At 53.8% G+C, this 17,662-nt stretch overlaps 1 protein-coding gene across 1 annotated transcript in view; it reads left to right on the top strand.

Annotated features, from left to right (window-relative positions):
• The first annotated feature begins 6,680 nt into the window (after nt 1-6,680).
• The window catches only part of JPH3 (junctophilin 3), a 47,503-nt gene continuing 36,521 nt past the window's right edge, over nt 6,681-17,662 (top strand). The window contains exon 1 of the mRNA XM_064722951.1: nt 6,681-7,472. Within this exon, the coding sequence (XP_064579021.1) occupies nt 7,091-7,472 (382 nt within the window). The 5' untranslated portion in view covers nt 6,681-7,090. The remainder of the gene's footprint in view (nt 7,473-17,662) is intronic.

Here is a 17,662-nt window from a genome sequence, read left to right as displayed (position 1 = left end):
ATTGTTGTCCCTTGGTTTAATTTTTTACCTTCCAAGATCACAAAAAATTTACCTCTGGCCCTCAGCAAACATGACAGAGAGATGGAGGGATGGAGGGATGGAGGGATGGAGGGATGGAGGGATGGAGGAAAGGAGGGAAGGAAGATGGGATCCCAGCACCTGCAGAGCCATGTCCTGCTCCTCTTCTCCTTGGTTGATACTTCCTTCAGCAGGACCTTACATGGGAGAGCAGCTTGATCTCATGGAACACAGCTGCTGGGTGTGTCCCACAGCACACAGGAACTCAAGTCCATTGTCCATCCATCCATCCATCCATCCATCCATCCATCCATCCATCCATCCATCCATCCATCCATCCATCCATCCATCCATCCATCCATCCATCCATCCATCCATCCATCCATCCATCCATCCATCCATCCATCATCCATCCATCCATCATCCATCCATCCATCATCCATCCATCCATCATCCATCCATCCATCCATCCATCATCCATCCATCCATCCATCATCCATCCATCCATCATCCATCATCATCCATCCCTCCATCCATCCATCATCCATCCATCCATCCATCCATCCATCCATCCATCCATCCATCCATCCACCCATCCTTCCATCCATCCATCCACCCATCCATCCATCCATCATCCATCCATCCATCCATCATCCACCCATCCATCCATCCATCCCTCCATCCTCATGGAATGGCTTTTAGCTGATGGAGAGCAGGTGTAGATCAGATTTTGGGAAAGGATTCTGTGAGGGTGGTGAGAGCAGAGCAGCTGGGGCTGCCCCTGGATCCAAGGCCAGGCTGGACATTGGAGCATCCTGAGACAGTGGAAGGTGTCCCTGCCATGGGATGGAATGGGATGAGTTTTAAGATCCTTTCCAACCCAAACCATTCCAGGGCTGCATTCCATCCATCAGCCTCCTTTTCGTGTCCCTTCCAGCTGATTCCAGCCCTGTTCCTTCCCTCCTGAGAGCACATCCCTGCTCTGAGGAGCTCTCAGCCTGCCTGGGAGTGATTCCCACTCTCCCCTTCAGGCTCCCTGATGGATGCTGGGGAAAACCCAGCCCTGAGGGAAAAGATCCACCTGCCCACAAGGAAAAACCATCCCAACCCATTTCCTGCTGCAAACCTTTCCCTCCCATGTGCTTGGCTGATCAGGATCAGCTTCTTTGCTGCTGTTTTTGTGCCTCTTGATTTCCACACGGAAACTGGCTCTATTTTTACCCGGCTGAAGCTGATTAGATTGGCAGTAATTGGCAGGATAAACAGCCACGTCCTGTGCAGCAGGTTAATGCTGCACAGGCAGTGACCAGGGCATGCACTCAGCCCATGCCCAGCACGGGGAGCACAATTGAGGTAATTTATTGCCCACATGCCTGGAACATGCCCATTATCCAGCGCCATCCTTCCTCTCCTTGCAAACCCATTTCCCCTTGCTGCACAGAGCCAAACGTTTCATCCTTTTCTCCTCAGCTCTTCTTCTTTTTTGCACAGAAAAACCCAAGGACACACAGGAGTTTTCCTTTCTGGTTAACCCAGGTCTTGGCTTCTCCTGACCTGTGAGATTATTAGCATTGAAGCAGCCACATGTTAAAAAAGAAAAATGCTGCTTACAGCTCCAAGGCTGACCTTGTCCAAGTAATGTAATTTCCCACCATCTCAATCACTTCCATAAGTTCCAATCTTCTGGAAGATTAGCAGCAGTTCTGCTTGCTGCAACATCCTTCTGGGCTTTAATTGGTTTGGGGGTCATTTAGCCAGAGACCAAGTGAAGAAAAGAAAACTCAGGGGCAACATCAGGTGATGCTGCACCCCTGGAATCCAATTCACTGGGGGAGGGATGGAGCAGGAAGGAAAAATGAAAATCATTCTGCCTTCCAAAGCTGCACATTTCAGTCTAGTGGTGGGAGACCTTGGGAATATTTTGGCTCTTGTGCTTGCTGGCGGCTGCACCACCTGTGTAATCCAGGAGTGAAGGTGAGCAATCCCCACAAGGGTTACTGCTCTGGGCACCTGTGCCAGGCTCTCCCCACCCTCACAGGGAGAATTTCCTCCTAATATCAGCCCTAAACCCCTCCTCTTTGGGTTTAAAACCATTCCCCCTTGTCCTGCCACTCCATCCCAGACCTGTCCTGCTCGGTGCCTCCTTCCCTGTTCGCAGCTGAGCCTTGAGCCCTCTCACTTTTGCAGTTTAATTTATTTCAGGCCCTGTTGATTTGGTGTTTTTCCCAATCCCTCCATGGCAGGGACTGAGCCCGGGGCTGTGTGGAAGGCTGAGGAATTCCATGGTGTGATCATCTCTGCCTCGCAGCCCCATCACCCTGCAGGTGAAAGCCAGAGCTCTCCACTGCCTTTTCCCTCAGACCATATTTGCCACTCATTACACCACCCTCTCTAATTACCAGTTATAGTGGCCTCTTTAATTACCCAGCTCAGCCTTTGTGGTTCCATAATTGTCCAAGAAACCTCCCAGCCTTAAACACTTCAATCCCACAGTGTCCTGTCCCCTTGGAGCGTGGTGCTGGATTTTTCCCAGTGCTCTGAACTTTCCCAGTCCTCTGAACTTTCCCAGTCCTGAACTTTCCCAATGCTCTGAACTTTCCCAATGCTCTGAACTTTCCCAATCCTCTGAACTTTCCCAATCCTCTGAACTGTCCCAATCCTCTGAGCTTTCCCAGTCCTCTGGCACTTCCACTGCCTCTTCCAAGACCTCCTGGAAACCTCCATGATTTGTCCCCACAGCTCCTTGGCCACCTCCTTCACAACCATCTCAAGTTATTTGGATGTGCTGGTGTAAAACCACTGAGCTCCATCAGCTGGATGCTCCTGGGCTCTCCTGGGCAGTATTTCCTTAGCTTATGTTGTCTTTTTTCCCACCAAACACCAGGATAAATCCCTCACTGAGCATTCCTGCCTTGTCTGTGTCATTGATAAACCTCCCATTTCCCTGTGGGATCACCCCACTGCTCAGAACTCATGGAAAATATCCTCCTGTCTTTAATTTCCCCAGCTTCTGAGGTTTATTAATTACAACCAGTTTCCCTTTTCTTCCTTTTGTGTGTTTATGTTTTGTGTGTCAGTCTTGGCAGCTCTTTCCCTTCCTTTCCAAGTTGTGTTGGGTATTTTAACAAAGATTCCTGCCTGTGTTGCTGCTTTTTGGATAAAATATTCTTAAAGGTTTTTCCCTTTTCAACAATTTTTCACTTAAAGTCCTTCTCTGAATTGATCTGGCTTGTAATTATTTTCTGATTCACTTTTAAAGTGGCAAGTAAATATACAGATTTTTATACATTACTGCTTTAAGCTGCACTTCACTTGCACATAACAGAATCAAGCCACAAAGGCCCGTGCCTGGCACAGTGAGAAATCCACCCTCACCTGCTGGAGTGAGGATAAATCTGGAATTCCCTCATGCTGGAGATAATATTTTTTTCCATTAGGATATTATCTTTCTTCCTCCCCCCAAAGTTCTGAGGATATTTTAATATTGGCAGCTCAGGACCTCCAGCATCCGCTGCTCAGCCAGAATTCCCCAGGGATCCCCAGGTTTTTATGAGATATTATGGATGGTTTTTATTAGATATTATGGATGTGGCTGCCTAAAGAACGAGAATGTGTTGAGTCCCTGCTGCAGACCCTTCTTGCCTCGTGCTTTATTTCCCAGGATATTGATCCAGAAACTCTGTGGATCATTTATTTCCTTGTTGTTAATGACTCAGAGCTGCTCCCAGCCAGTCCCAGTGGGATTCCAGGCAGCACTGGCAGGTCAGGACCCACAAGCACGAGTGGAAATCAGATGGAGAGGGTGGATAGAACACAGGGATGCAGCAGGAAAATTCCCTGGCACCCTGAGGCGCTGGGAGCTGGGTTAAGGTGTGGATTTAATGGCTCAGTGATGCCAGAGAGGGAGTTTATACAGGACATGGACAGGGGAGGAACAGCTTCAGGCTGAAGGAGGGAAGGGTTGGATGGGATTTTGGGAAGGAATTCCCAATTAGGATGGGATACCGAGAAGGTGAGGCCCCAGTGAGCAGCCCTGGGAGTCCTCTGCACACCAGTTCACATTTCCTCAGTGCTGCTGATGTGCTGAGGGAGATTCCAGATTGGATTTCACAGCAGCCCTGAATGCCAGCAGGCTTTTCCCTCCTGCCACGCCAGGTCAGGAGAGCTGGGCTGCAGGATTCCCCCAGGAGATGTGACCCATTGCAGGGACAGATGGTGTCAGATAGGGCTGACCGGTTTATTCTTTAAATCCCTGGGGCATGTGTGGATGAGGAGATGAGTGAGATGAAGTTTGGGATAAAAAATAATGATAAAAAATACAATAAAAGGCATTGTATGGCATTACAGCTTATAATAAATCACTGAGCATAGATGGGGGAAGAAAAAGGAGGATTGGGCAGTGGGAGCAATGGGTGTTTTCTGTCCATGGTGGAAATGCAGGATTGTTGGGAGTTTCTTTTTCACCAGGCACCATTAAACTTGCTGTTATTTCAAGCACCTGTTTTATGAGGAGCAGCATCCCACGTTGTCAGAGGGGTGTCACACCTTGGTGCCTCCCTACATCCCACCAAATCCCCCCCAAAAGAACAGCTGGACAATAATTAGTTGACTAATTAACATATAAAACGAGTATGACTGTCTAAAACTACTGAGAAAGCAACAGAAGGGGACTGGAATTTCTTTTGTTCCCTGCCAAAATTTTTATATGTGTTTAAGCAACTTCAGTTCTGGTGTTTTTCTTGGAAACTTTGGGGGTTCCCACCCAAATTCTCCCTCTGTGGAAAAAAAAAAAAAAAAGGAAAGGAAAAAGGATTTTGCAGTTGCCAAAAAATGCAGCACCTGGAGTGTGGGATTTTGGGGGAAGGAAACAATAAAGCCCTCCAATGTATAATGAGCAAAGTTCTTGCATTCAGGACTCGGTGTAGTTTGCAAAGACATTTTCTACTGGAAAGAAATGCTTCAGTGGGAAAATTTCCACCCACTCCAGTTGCATCTCTTCCCTCCAGCTCCCAGAGAGAGAGAGAGGAAGGTTTTCTTCCAGAGGAGGGTGGTGATGTGTTTCCATGGACGGACAAGAAAATGCATCGAGAGAGGGAAAAAAAACCCAACTGAGTGGGAAGCCACAGGCTGAAAGTTGCGGGTGGGTGGGCAGAGAGGCAGGTCCCGAGCACAGGAGCCTTTCAGAGGGGATGCACAGCCCGAACCCCGCGGGTTTCCATCACCAGCAGTTACACTGCTTGTTTTGTTAGGTTTTGTTTTGTTTTTTTTCCTTGGAGTCCTGGCCAGGCTGGGTCTGGCTCAAAACCCCCACTCCAGTAACGCTGGTGGTGAAATCCGAGATTTTGGGGAAAAGCTGAGTTTTTCCTCCATCTCCCAGGTTTTGCTTTATAAGCACTTGTGAGCATCTTTGAAATCATTCTCCAGCACAGCTCTCCCTTTAACAGTGGTGCGCGAATCCCCTGGTGTATTAACACAAACACATCGATATTTGCAGGCACACGGACCCGCACACGCATCCCGGTGCCAAAAAAGATTTCGGCACGTTCCGATCCAGGGGGATGCGCCAGCGGAGCCGGACCCCGCCTGCTCCGGGGGCACAACGCGAGGATTCCAGGAGAGGGAAAAAACACCTAGGGAGAAAAAACCCAGGGAGAAAAACCCAGGGAGAAAAAACCCAGGGAGAAAAAACCCAGGGAGAAAATCCCCGATATCGGGGAGCGGAGCGCGGAGGGGCTCCCGATGGGCTGGGAGGATCCCGGTGGGATGCGCGGTGCTGGAGGGAGGGGAGCGGCGCCCAGGGGATCCGGACCCAGCCCGGAGCGCTGTCCCCAGCCCGGGGCGAAGCACAGCGCGGCCTCTCCATCAATAAACAACAACCGGCCCGTGCTGCAGCTGCGGCGCGCCCGGGCCGCCTCCGAGCGGGCTCTGCCCGGAGCCCGGCGCCGCTCGGGCCATGCCCGGTGTCTCCCAGCCGCCTGCCCACGGGGGATGCCGGCCCCTCTCCGCCCCGCTGGGGAGAGCCGGAGCGATCAATAAAACTGCGGGAGCATCCCGGGAGGCTGCGGGGGGCTGCGGCCCTGCTGGGCTGCGAGGCGAAGGCGACGCAGTTCCTGTCTCTTTAAATCCACCCTGAGCCCGGCGCCGGGAGAAAGCCGAGGCAGAGCAGCGAGCCCAGGATCCTGCTCGTTGCCGAGCGGGATTTATCCCCGTCGGGAGCGCCGGGCGAGGGCTGGGGGAGGCGGCCCGGGCCCCCCGAGCGGCCGGAGGCGGCGGGCCGGGATGCGGGCAGGGCCGGGCGCGGCCCCCCGGCACTGAGCGTTGCGGCGCGGGGGAGGGCGCGGGGCGTGCGCGGTGCGCGGTGCGCGGTGCGGGAGCGGCCCGGAGCCGTGCGGGAGGGCGGCGGAGGAGGCTCCGCATTGCTGCTGCTGCTGCTGCCGCTGCCGTGCCGAGCCCCGCGATGCCGCCGCGCCCGCCGCTGCCCCCGGCCCTGCGCCCCAGCCAGCCCGGCCGGCGGCGGGGGGCTCCGCGGGGGCTCTGAGCATCCTCCCCCCGGGGCTGCCCAGCGCTCGCTTTTTCCCTTTTTTTTTTTTTTTTTTTTTTTTTTTTCCCTCTTTCCCTTCTCTTGGCATTTGGCCTCTTTTTTTTTTTTTTTCTTTTTTTTTTTTTTTTTTTTTCTCCTTTTCCCCCACCCCCGTTCCCTGCCTTGGATGGTTTTTAGGTGGAGTCGTTTGCACCAAAATCCAATAGCTGCTGCTGTTCTTGCTGCTATTTTTTTTTTTTTTTAATGATCCTGTTTCCACAGCAGGGGAAGAGAGAACTGATCCTCAACATACTCCCAGAGAATGAATAATCACAAGAAACTGGCTTAAGCAGCTCCCTGGATCTGGTGCATGATTTCAATTGAGTTCGATTTGATTTAATTTTTTAAATTTTTATTTATTTCTTTTTCCCCAAGTCATCGTTCGCGTTTTATTTCCTGCATTTCTTCCTATTCTTTTCTTTTTTTCCCCTTTTTTTTTTTTTTTTTTTTTTTTTTTCACCTTTCGGGAGATTTGCAAACCGAATTACATGCATGTCCAGTGGGGGAAGGTTTAATTTTGACGATGGAGGGTCGTACTGTGGAGGCTGGGAGGACGGAAAGGCTCATGGCCATGGAATCTGTACCGGCCCGAAGGGTCAAGGTGAATATTCGGGCTCCTGGAGTCACGGCTTTGAGGTGCTGGGGGTCTACACTTGGCCCAGTGGCAACACTTACCAGGGCACCTGGGCGCAGGGCAAGCGCCATGGCATTGGCATGGAGAGCAAAGGGAAGTGGGTGTACAAAGGAGAGTGGACCCATGGATTTAAGGGACGGTACGGGGTCCGGGAATGCACTGGAAACGGGGCCAAGTACGAAGGCACCTGGAGCAATGGATTACAGGATGGCTACGGGACAGAGACCTACTCGGATGGAGGTAGGTGATGCGTTGATCCCTTCCTGGCTGGGGCAGGTGGGGTGGAGGGTGGTGGGGAGATGCTCCCAGAGGGGTTTGGGTTGGACTCTGGGAGCTTGCAACCTGCTGCCTTGGATCAGGGGATGCTCCCACCCTGCAGGGGAGAAGGAACCAGCCCAGCGTGGCACCAGCCCAGCTCTTTGCCACAGGTAGCCCCAAATGTTCCATGGGGTCTCTGGGCGCTGGCTGCTCCCTCCTTGCTCTCCTCAAGCAGGTTTTGGATATGTGGAAGGGGCTGTGCTGGTGGGGGGATGCCCAGCTCTGGCCCAGAGGGGTCGGAGCACGGGGTGGGCCAGGCCTTGGGGACACAACCCAAGTTGCACATGGGATTGGCACTTCTGACTGCACCACTGGAACCTGTAGGATTTGCATGGGAACAACGCGGGGCAGGATGGAGGCCAGTGTGTGTGTGTGTGGGGGGATCAGGGGTGGAGAGCTCCCAGCCAGGGGTGGGGGGCTCTGCTCCTCCTCCAGCCCCTCCAAAGGCAGCCCCACGCTCAGTGATGCCAGGGAAAAGACTTTAATTCAGACAAGAGTCTTACATTCCTAGTTTACGGCTTAATGCTTAGCGTAGGGGCTCAGAGGGATCACCAGAGCTCTTCTCTGCCGTCAACGCGGCTTAACGAGATGCTGAGGGGAAACTGGGATTAGAGGAAAAACAAGAAAACCCAATTGGAGCGATCAAACCCAAAAAATTTGCTGGGCTAACAAGCTTTAGGGCTGAACTGGGAGAAACAGCTGGCGCCGTGCTGGAAGTGGCTGTATCATCCTCTCTCCTGGGCTGGGGCTCCTTCCACAATGGGAATTGCCACCATAATCCGAGGCAGGCCTACCTGCCAGCAGCTGGGGGGCCCTGAGCTCCTCTGGCCCCTGCTTTTCCCGGGAATGGAGGCCTCCTAAAGCAGGCTCCCGGGTTATTTTTAGGATGTTATGGTTTTCCATACGGCTCCGGTGAGGAAATTGCAGCGTCGGGAAGCTCCATCGCAGCCCTGCTGAAAGGTGCTGCAAGACCTTGCTCTGGAAAGCCCAGTTTGCTGCTTTGTGGTTGCTCAGGGAGGGGAGGTTGAACCTCACCTGCAGCTGCTTTTTTTCTGTGCTCTCACAGGGAGAGGCGGAACCACCTCGGGATTTTTAATGATAATTCGGTGCCGGTTGTTTTCTCCCTGAGAAAAAGAGAGCTGCAACCTTTTGTTTCAGCTGCCTGGAAGGATGCTGGGGACTGAGCTGGGATGTGTGTTTGGAAGCCATGGATAAATCCCAGTCAAAAATAAAGCTTGGGCAGGGAATCGTCGCCGTCTCCCACATCCGAGGCGCTCAGGAGGGGCTGTGGGGGGGTTTCTGCTTGCTCCCAACGTGGGTGCTGTCTCCTCCTGGCACCCAGCCCCTGCCTGGGAGGTTTGAGGGAGGACAGACACAAGTCTGGACTAACTACAGGTCTCTGAGGGCTGGGTGTTGCAGGGCTGGCCCTGTCCCCGGCCACGCACGTGCCCCCGCCCCGGCACGCTCCCCATCCTCTGCAGAGCAGCGTTTTTTAGGGAAACCTGGGCAGCATCCCCACCCTGGGGTGGCTTAGCAGCAGTTTCAGCGTTTTCTGAGAAGCTACCAGAAGGAAACAGCTTTTCCTTCCATCTTGTCAGGCCAGCAAGGCTTCCCGGCGCTCAGGGACCCGAAAGCGACGTCGTCGTCGCGTGTTTGCGATTTCGGGAGGAGGGAAGAGGAGCAGTGCTGGGAAAGGGCAGGGTCTGTGGCAAAATGCTCCCCCTGCAAACCTTCCAAGGAGGAAGGAATGCCGTGCTGGGGGAATGCAGGGTGCTGGTAACTGTGGATGCTCCTCCACAGCAGCATCTCCCACCTCAGCTGGGCCACAGCCACCTCCAAGGCCACTTCCACCAACTCAGCTCCCAGCACCCAGAGGCCACGGCCCTTTCCCAGCTGCCTGGCTCCATTCTGGGTGGAAACCACCAAAGCTGGGCATCTCCAGCCTTTTTGGACACCGAGCCTTGCTGAACTTTGTGTGTTTGGGTCCCAGCGGCCGCTGTGTGCGGGAGCGGTGGCACCGGGGAGGCAACGGTAGGGAAGGATGTTTCTCATTAATCTATTCCAGTTATTACCTCCAGCAAACTGAAGTACCCAAGAATCCTCGCCCCAGCATCTGTCACTTGCCACCCACAGATAAATATTCATCCCTTGCACACCATTTCTTTTTTAGCTCCCCATCCCTGGCTCGGGGATGGAGCCCGAAATGCGCAGCGATGCTCGGGGAGCCCCAGAACCCAGGGATTTGCTCCAGTTTTCCCATTGCAGGGGGAAGGGCAGCCTGTGCTGGGGGGGCTGTTGGTGTCCCTGCTGGATGCTGGCTGTGCTGGGGGCCGGGGGTGGCACTCGGTGGCCCGGGTGTGGCACTCGGTGGCCCGGGGGCTCCCGCCAGCCCCGCGGCAGCGCTGCCCCCGCGCGCAGCTTGCCGAGCTCACACCTCCCACGCCGCGCCCGCCGCGCGCCCCACGCCCGGGCCCCCACGCCCAGCAGCCCCCCACGCCCTTCCCACTCGCTCCTGACCCCCAGGAGAGCAAACCCTGCTCCCCCAGCCCCGGGGATTGGTGCCCATCCATGCTGTTCACCCCGGAGCCCACGCGGCCCTGGCACGGCTGGCACGCGGCCCCTGCGCCGTCCTGCTGTCCCCGTGGCCTCGCACACTCAGACATCCCCACACTGCTGGTACGGCCTCGTCTTGCTGCCAAAAAACCTCCTGGGCCCCTCCAGAGCACCTGGTGTTACATAAAGCAGGCTCCCAAGGGCTGGGAGCTGGAGTTGAAGCACTTGTCTGATTCAGCCCAGCTCTGGAGTGGGAGCAGGAATTGCTCCCTTGCTCCAGGGAAAGGAGCTGCACCCACCTGGATCTGCAGCTCTGTGGGGCTGGGGATGCTGTCAGTGGGGCTGGGGGAGCTGGGGCAGAGGGCTGGAGACCCTCTTCAGATCAGGTCAGGAGATCAGGAGACATCACAGCTGCTTCCTGCTGGGATGCTGTGGGGATCTCAGTGATTTCACCCCGGGGACAGCTGGAGTTGTAGCTCCAGCCTTCCCATGGGAATCCTCTGCCTTGGGTTTGGGCTGAGCTGCTGAAACCATCATGGCTTTGGTGGGGGTGGATGAGATGGGGTGGCTGAAGGAAGCCTCCAGATCTGTTTTTGCCCTTTCCATCCCTGGCAATGCTGGTTTCCTCCTCCACCCACCTCTTCCCAGCTGAACAACTGAGATCCTGAACCAGACAGGGCTCTGGGATGGGACCAGCCCATCCTGGGCACCCACTGCATCCCCGAGGGAATGGCACAGGCTGGGGGTGCCTGCTGTGAACCAGCCTGACCCTGTTGCCATCCTGTCCCCATCCTGCATGTCCCTAAATCCCTGTTTCTCGGGAGGGCTGCCCCGACAGGGCCGGGCGGTCGCACGGTGCTGTTCATCTTGTGTAATCTCCGTGCCCACTCACCTAAAATGAATCATCCTTTGATAGGTGAGGGAAATATAATTAGTGTTTGCATTGTTAGCACTGGCTGAGTAGGCAAGTGGGTTTTCTTGGCCCGGGCTGGGAAATATTCCTGTTGTTGGGAGAGGGGAGCACAGGGAGCTGCTGGGGTGGGGCCCTGCCAGCCTGTCCTGCTCCATGTCCCACTTTGCCAGCCCTGCAGTGCCACTGGTGACACCTCTCTGAGCAGGTGCACCAGGAGCTGCCCACCAAATGGCTGGGGAGTGGCTGGGGAGGGGAAAAGCAGGGAATATTTCCCAAAAGCCAGCATGAATTGCTGCTCCAGGGGGATGGAGTGGGAATGCTGGGTGGGAGCTGCCTGCCTGGGAAGGGGCTGCATCCCCTCACCTGAGCAGAGCGGTGCTTTGGGATGAGCCACCACCAGCCAGGAGGGTTGGAATGGGACGCCTTTAATGTCCCTTCCACCCCAAAGCATTCCCAGATCCCACAGTGCCAGCGGCCTGGGGCCTCTCCCCAGCCCTGCCTTCCCCTGAGCTCCTGCACAGGGAACCCAGGAGAGAGGGCAAATTTCCCTCAGGATCTATTCATAGCACGGATGTCAGAATTACCTTAAAAGTACCAGCTCTGCCTTGTTTTGCTGCCGGGAAGGAATTGTTGATGCACTTCAAACAGTGGGCGGAAACAAGCAAATCCAGGAGCGCCCTGATCCTCGATCCTCCCGCTCCTGCAGCACCCAGAGCTGCTCCCAACAGCCCCCCCAGACCCTGAAAATCAATTTAAAAAGTCAGGATTTTGGTGATGGAGCTGCTCGCTGTCTGGGTTGGCTCTGGGAGCTGCTTGCAGTGGTTCCAGGAGAGCAAAAGCGGAGACGTCGGGAGCTGCCGAGCACAGAAAAATGAATCAAAATACTAAATGAAGGTTCTGACCAGCCTCATTAAAAATACATGCTATGAACTCATGGTAATTACTTCTCTCACTGGAACATGCTGCTTAGTTTCAGGTACAGCTCAGGACAGAGGAAGAAGGATTTTGACCTCGCAGAAAAGAACATGAGGCAGAAATTGCCAGGCAGGCCCCAGACCCTCACTCCATCTTCCCGAGTCCTTGTTCCAGGCTGGGATTCTGCAGGGAACTGTGCAGGATCCCAGCCCTGGGGAGCCCAGCAAACCCCTCTGCCTGCCCACTGCCTCCAGCCCTGAAGCACAGCGCTCGTGCCACTGCACTGGGGTGGCTTCTCATGGCTTTGAATGCAAATCTCAGGATATTTGCATGTGATTTGATATCCCATGGGGCTCCTCGTGGTTGGGTGACATCTGCTCCTGGAGCTGAACGGTTTTTTTTTTCCCCTTTAGAAGCTCCAGCTTGTGGAATCATGTGATTTTGCAAGATTTTCAGCTTCGGTTTGGAAGCAAGGTTTCCACCCAGGCTATTGCAGAAAAGTCATTCTTCCAGGCTTGGGAAGCAGCAGACAAGAGCTAAAAATGCCTTCTGTTTAAAAATGCCTCGATTTTAAAATGAACCTGATGAATTTTGAATGCTTTGAGTCAGGTAACGCTGACGTAGATGAATGAGCTGTATTAAAGCAGGCATGGCTTGGAGATGGAGGAGCTGGGCAGGCTGAGCTTGGGGATGTTCTGTTAGGGGTGAATTCTGGGGTTTAGCATCTGCCCTGGGAGATTTTTTGTCTCTTTGGGTCTGGTTTTGGCATTGATTGAACTCCTGAGCAAGAAAGGATTTTTTTGCAGGAGTTTGCAGGAGTTACAGGAAGGTCTTGATGGTTATCTGCCCCTGGATTCAGCTTGTGAATTGTGTTTAACTCATAATTAAAGTATTTCTAACCAAAAAAAAAAAAAAATCAGGAGCTTGCAGGACACAAAACTTGAAAGGCAAATGTTTATATTTTGGGGCTTGATATTGGCTTTTCAAAGACAGATTCTGGCCTATGCATCAAAAATCCCTAAAAATTGCATTGGATGCATGAGCATTCCCTGAGAGCAGCCACTGCTTCCCCAACATTATTCCCTGAAGAGGTTGCACTCACTCCCAGCACACAGCAGAGCATCATGAATTTTCATGAATGAGTGAACAGCCAGAGCAGGGCCCCTCATTTTGCTGATTTCCACAAGAAGATGATCACCACAAAGGTATTATTTCCTGCTCAGGGCATCACCTGGGGCCTGCAAGGTGTTTCCCTGGCAGGAATAAGGGTCTGGAAGTGTCCAGGGCCAGGCTGGAGGGGTTTGGAGCAATCTGGGACAGTGGAAGGTGTCCCTGCCCATGGCAGGGGTGGGATGGGATGAGATTTAAGCTCCCTTCCACCCCAGACCTCTGTGTGATTCCATGATTTATTTCACAGGGAATAAACGAGCCCTGCTCTTGCCTCATCCCTCCTGGAGCAGCCTCCAGCCCTGATCCAGGGTGGGCTCAGCCTCATCCGCCCCTCTGAGCATCTCCCACCCCTCAGGGGGATGCAGCCCCAAAGCCAGCAGTGCCCCCGGGCTGGGATCAGCCCCTGCTCCTGGATCTCTGCTGGGAGCAGGAGACATCCCAGCGTTTGGGGCAGGATTAGAGCAGGGGGGATGAAGGGAATGAGCATTAGCCTGATTCCACTCTGCCTTCTGAGAGAGGCCCATTGGCCTTAATGAAGGTGCTGAGCAATATCCTGAAGTGGTTTGCATCCCTGGGGATAAAACCTCATGCTGCTTTGGAGCCCAGCTGAATCTGCAGGGATTCAGCTGCCCTGGGAAAACCCTGGCCCCATTTCACCAGGGGATGATGGGGATGATGCCTCCTTGACTTTCCCTCTTGACAAACCCACTCCCAGGCCAGACAATATGAAATATCTTTCTTTGGTTATTTCCTTTTAAAAGTTGTGTTTCCCCTGACTGCAGGACCTGAGGCTTTTAAGAGGAAGCACAACTGGCCTGAGAGGCACCATGAGCCCCATCAGAATCAGTGAAGCCAAGATTTGATTGTCTTTATTGTGGGTTTTTGAAGCCTTTCCTTCAATTCTGGCTGGAAAAGGCACTTCCCAACAGGTCTGGGGAAGCAGGAGGTGCAGCAGCAGTGAGAAGAGGGAGGGGATGCTCAGGACAGGCTTGGTTCTTCCTGAGGAACAGAGGAAGAGAGGAACAGAGATTTTCCCCTTGAAACACCTTGGAAAACATTAATTTCCACACAAGATTTATTTTTTTAATGTTTTCAGTGAGGGAGGAGCCTTCACCTGCTGCTTGCAGAGCATCCTTGGGACAGGCAATGAGGACATAAATGTGTCCCCACGTTTGGGATGGGGCTCTTACCCCCCTGAGGAACAATTTTGCCACCTGTGATTTTCCCCAAGGAGAAGGGCTCAGCAATCCCTGTTCCATGGGATTTCAGCCAGAAATACTTGTGTTGTTATTTGCATCCAGAGGAGGAGGAGGAGCAGGAGGAGGAGGAGGAGGAGGCGTGAGGCTGTGGAAATCCATCTCCTCCTGCAGCCCCCAGCTCCTGCAGAGCTTCTGGCTGTTCCAAACCCATCCCTGCTCCATCCCTACTCCTTCCAGACCCATCTCCTTCATCCAAACCTCACCCAAACCCAGCAGCTCCACTGCTTGATTCCTTTAGATGGAGGCTCCCTGCTTAAACTGACCATGCTGACACGAGCTGTAATTCTTTCTTCTTTATTTACATCAGATTCCATTCTGCAGCCAGGCAGGAGCACAGCAGCCCCTGGCAGCCCTCACCCTCCTCATCCTCTCCTCCTTGGCCTGCCTGGCTGCCCAGGCCTGGCTGTGCCCACCCTGTCTGGATGCACCCAGCATTAGCACTATGACTAACACCCATCACGTGCTCCTGCCTGCAGATTCCATTTGCATACTCAAAAATCCATACTTTATTCCTTCCCCCTGTGTAAGCAGTTACCAGAGCATATTTTTGGCAAATTAGCAGCCACAGCAGAAGCATCTGACTGTGTTTTCAGCGTGGAAAGCCTTGGCAGGGCTGGAGGGGATCATTGCTGTGCATTCCCAGTGCCTGTGGTGCTGGGCACGGGCAGGGTCACTGATCCCCACAGCCCCAGGTGGGCAGTGTGGGTGGCACCTCCTGCCATCCCTGCCATGCCCGTGGGGGGTTTGGGGCAGGTTTGGGGGGTGAGGGCAGCAGCTGGGCATAGGGCACAGGGCAGGGCATGGCACTCACCCAGCTGGGCACCGTGGGCAGCCCAGGATGGGCGTCCTGGCAGGAAATGTGTCCCCACACCCATGCAGTGACCAGGGGGCTGAGGGAGGAGATTGCCCCCTCTGAAACCCCACCTGAGGGGCTTTTCCAGCTCTGGGGCTTCCCAGTGTGAGAAGGATGTGGAGCTGCTGGAGCAATTCCAGGGCTGGAGCCAGGCTGGGACACCTGGGGGTGCTCACCTGGAGAGGAGAAGCTGCAGGGAGAGCTCAGAGCCCCTAAAGGGGCTCCAGGAGAGCTGGAGAGGGACTGGGGACAAGGGATGGAGGGACAGGACACAGGGAATGGCTCCCAGGGCCAGAGGGCAGGCATGGATGGGATATTGGGAGTTAGGAATTGTGGGGAGACCCTGGCACAGGTGCCCAGAGCAGCTGTGCCTGCCCCTGGATCCCTGGCAGTGCTCAAGGCTGGATTGGGCAGGGTTTGGAACAATCTGGGATGGTGGAATGTGTCCCTGCCATGTCAGGGAGTGGGAACACCAGGAATTTTAAGATCCCTTCCCACCCAAGCCACTCTGGAATTCTCTGCTCCTGTGCTCAGGAGTCCCCACAGAGTCAGGCAGAACATTTTGGGGCACATTTTCCCCATCAGTTCCCAGGGATGGCCAGCAGGGATGTCCCCATTGTCACAGCATCAGAGCTGAGGCTGGGTGAGCACCCTCCAGCCCTCCCTTTTCTCCTTCTCCCCTGTGGGATGGGTGTTGCTGGGATGATTTGTGTGTGAATCCTCCTGGGCTCTGTGATACTGAGCAGCTGGAAGGGGATATCTGTAAAAAACTCCTTCCTCTGGTTGGAATTCAAGAGCCCAGCCTAATTATTGCCATCGGACATCTTTAATTAATATGCTGCAGAGGCCAGAGATAAGAGGGGGGCTGAGCACGCCAGGAAGGATCCTCTGTGAGATAAATCAGCAATTTGTAAAACCTAATTGCTTTGGCTTGGAAAGTGGAGGGACAGTTTGGACCACGTCCCCCAAATCCCTGGGATTTTGGGGAGCTGGGGATTTTGGGGTGCCCAGCACAGCCACTGCTCCAGGAGGATCTAGCTCAAGGATGGGACAGAGCTCCTGCCCTTTGCAGCCTCCTGCTCCCATTTTCCAGGCAAAGCTGGAAAGCTGCATCTCTTTTGCTGATGATTTTATCTAACCTGGAATATTGACCCAGCAGGCTTGGGTTTTAACTCAGAGTTAGGGATGGAGAAGGAATTTTTTCCAAACTTGTCCAAATTTTTTCCAAATTTGTATTATTCTGGGTGTTTTGCCCTATTTGTGTTATTTGAGAAGAATTATTTGTGAGAATTATTTGTGTTATTAAGAATTTGTCTTATTCTGTGTGATAATGACACCAGTGTGTGCGCTGCCCTCAAAGTGCTTCACAACATCCCAAATTCCTGCCTGGGTGTCTCCAGATGAGGAGCTGTGCAAACCTCCCGTGGGCTTTATCCCTGTGTTTGCCAAAGGGTTCATCCTGCAGGACACAGAACCAGCCCTGTGGGTTTGGGAAAAGCCTGGGAGCAGCTGTGAAGCTTCTCCTTAATGGTGTTCCTGGAGTGGGGCCAGAGGGCTCAGTGACTACAAAGTGCCAAATCTTGGGTATGGGCAGAGGGGGAAAGAAAATGCAGTCATTCCAACCCAAAAAAATCCTTACTTTTATCTCCTTCCAACATCATGGAGCAGGTTTATGTCCAAGTGCATGATCCCACCTCAAGCCTGAGGAAACCCCACGTACCTGAGCAGCCCCACATCCTCCCCTTGGGGATGTCCTTCCCATGGGCCTATTCCCTTTCTCACACTTCAGCAGTTATTTCTGAAATAGGGTTTTTCTCTCCAATCCATCCTTTGGGATGACTCCAGTTGTTTTCTCCTAGCCTGAGGCTGTGCCCTCTCCTTAGCTCTGCTTGGCATGGACGTGGCCACTTCCTCACCTTTAGCTTGACTTTCCATGTCCAAGATTTTCTTTTCTCTCTTTGTCCTTTTGGCCCAGTGCAAAAGAACCACCCAGAGGTGGGATGGATATTTGTGCCACCTTGGAGGCATCCACAGGAGTGCCCTGCATGGCTGAGGGAAGAGGTTGGGACCTTTTCCTCCCCAGGATTCTCCTCCATCAGGAAGGCTTTGGCTCTCCTGTGGCCAGGACAGTGGGTTTGTGGCCAGGATTGCCTTGGATTGCTCCCTGCCTCCCATCCCATCCCATCCCGACCCTGTGAGGTGCTCACAACCAAAATCCTTGGAATTCTCCCTTCAGCACCTCAGCAGAAGATTCTGTTCCACCAGAAATGCTCATTCCATCCCTCCCAGCCCCACCTTGCCAGATTCCTGCTGCACTTTCCCTTTCCATTCCCCAGCTTGGGGCAGCTGCAGCCGGGGAATGGGGGAACATTGTGAAATCCTGGCTCCTGTGCAAGGACAAGGAGGCTCTGGGCTCCTTGTGAGACCAAGCCTTGTGCAGATACCTGCA

Source organism: Zonotrichia leucophrys, chromosome 11 (assembly GCF_028769735.1).
Source record: "Zonotrichia leucophrys gambelii isolate GWCS_2022_RI chromosome 11, RI_Zleu_2.0, whole genome shotgun sequence".
In the NCBI taxonomy this organism is placed as follows: Eukaryota; Metazoa; Chordata; class Aves; order Passeriformes; family Passerellidae; genus Zonotrichia; species Zonotrichia leucophrys.
This window is presented reverse-complemented; position numbering and strand designations above follow the sequence as displayed.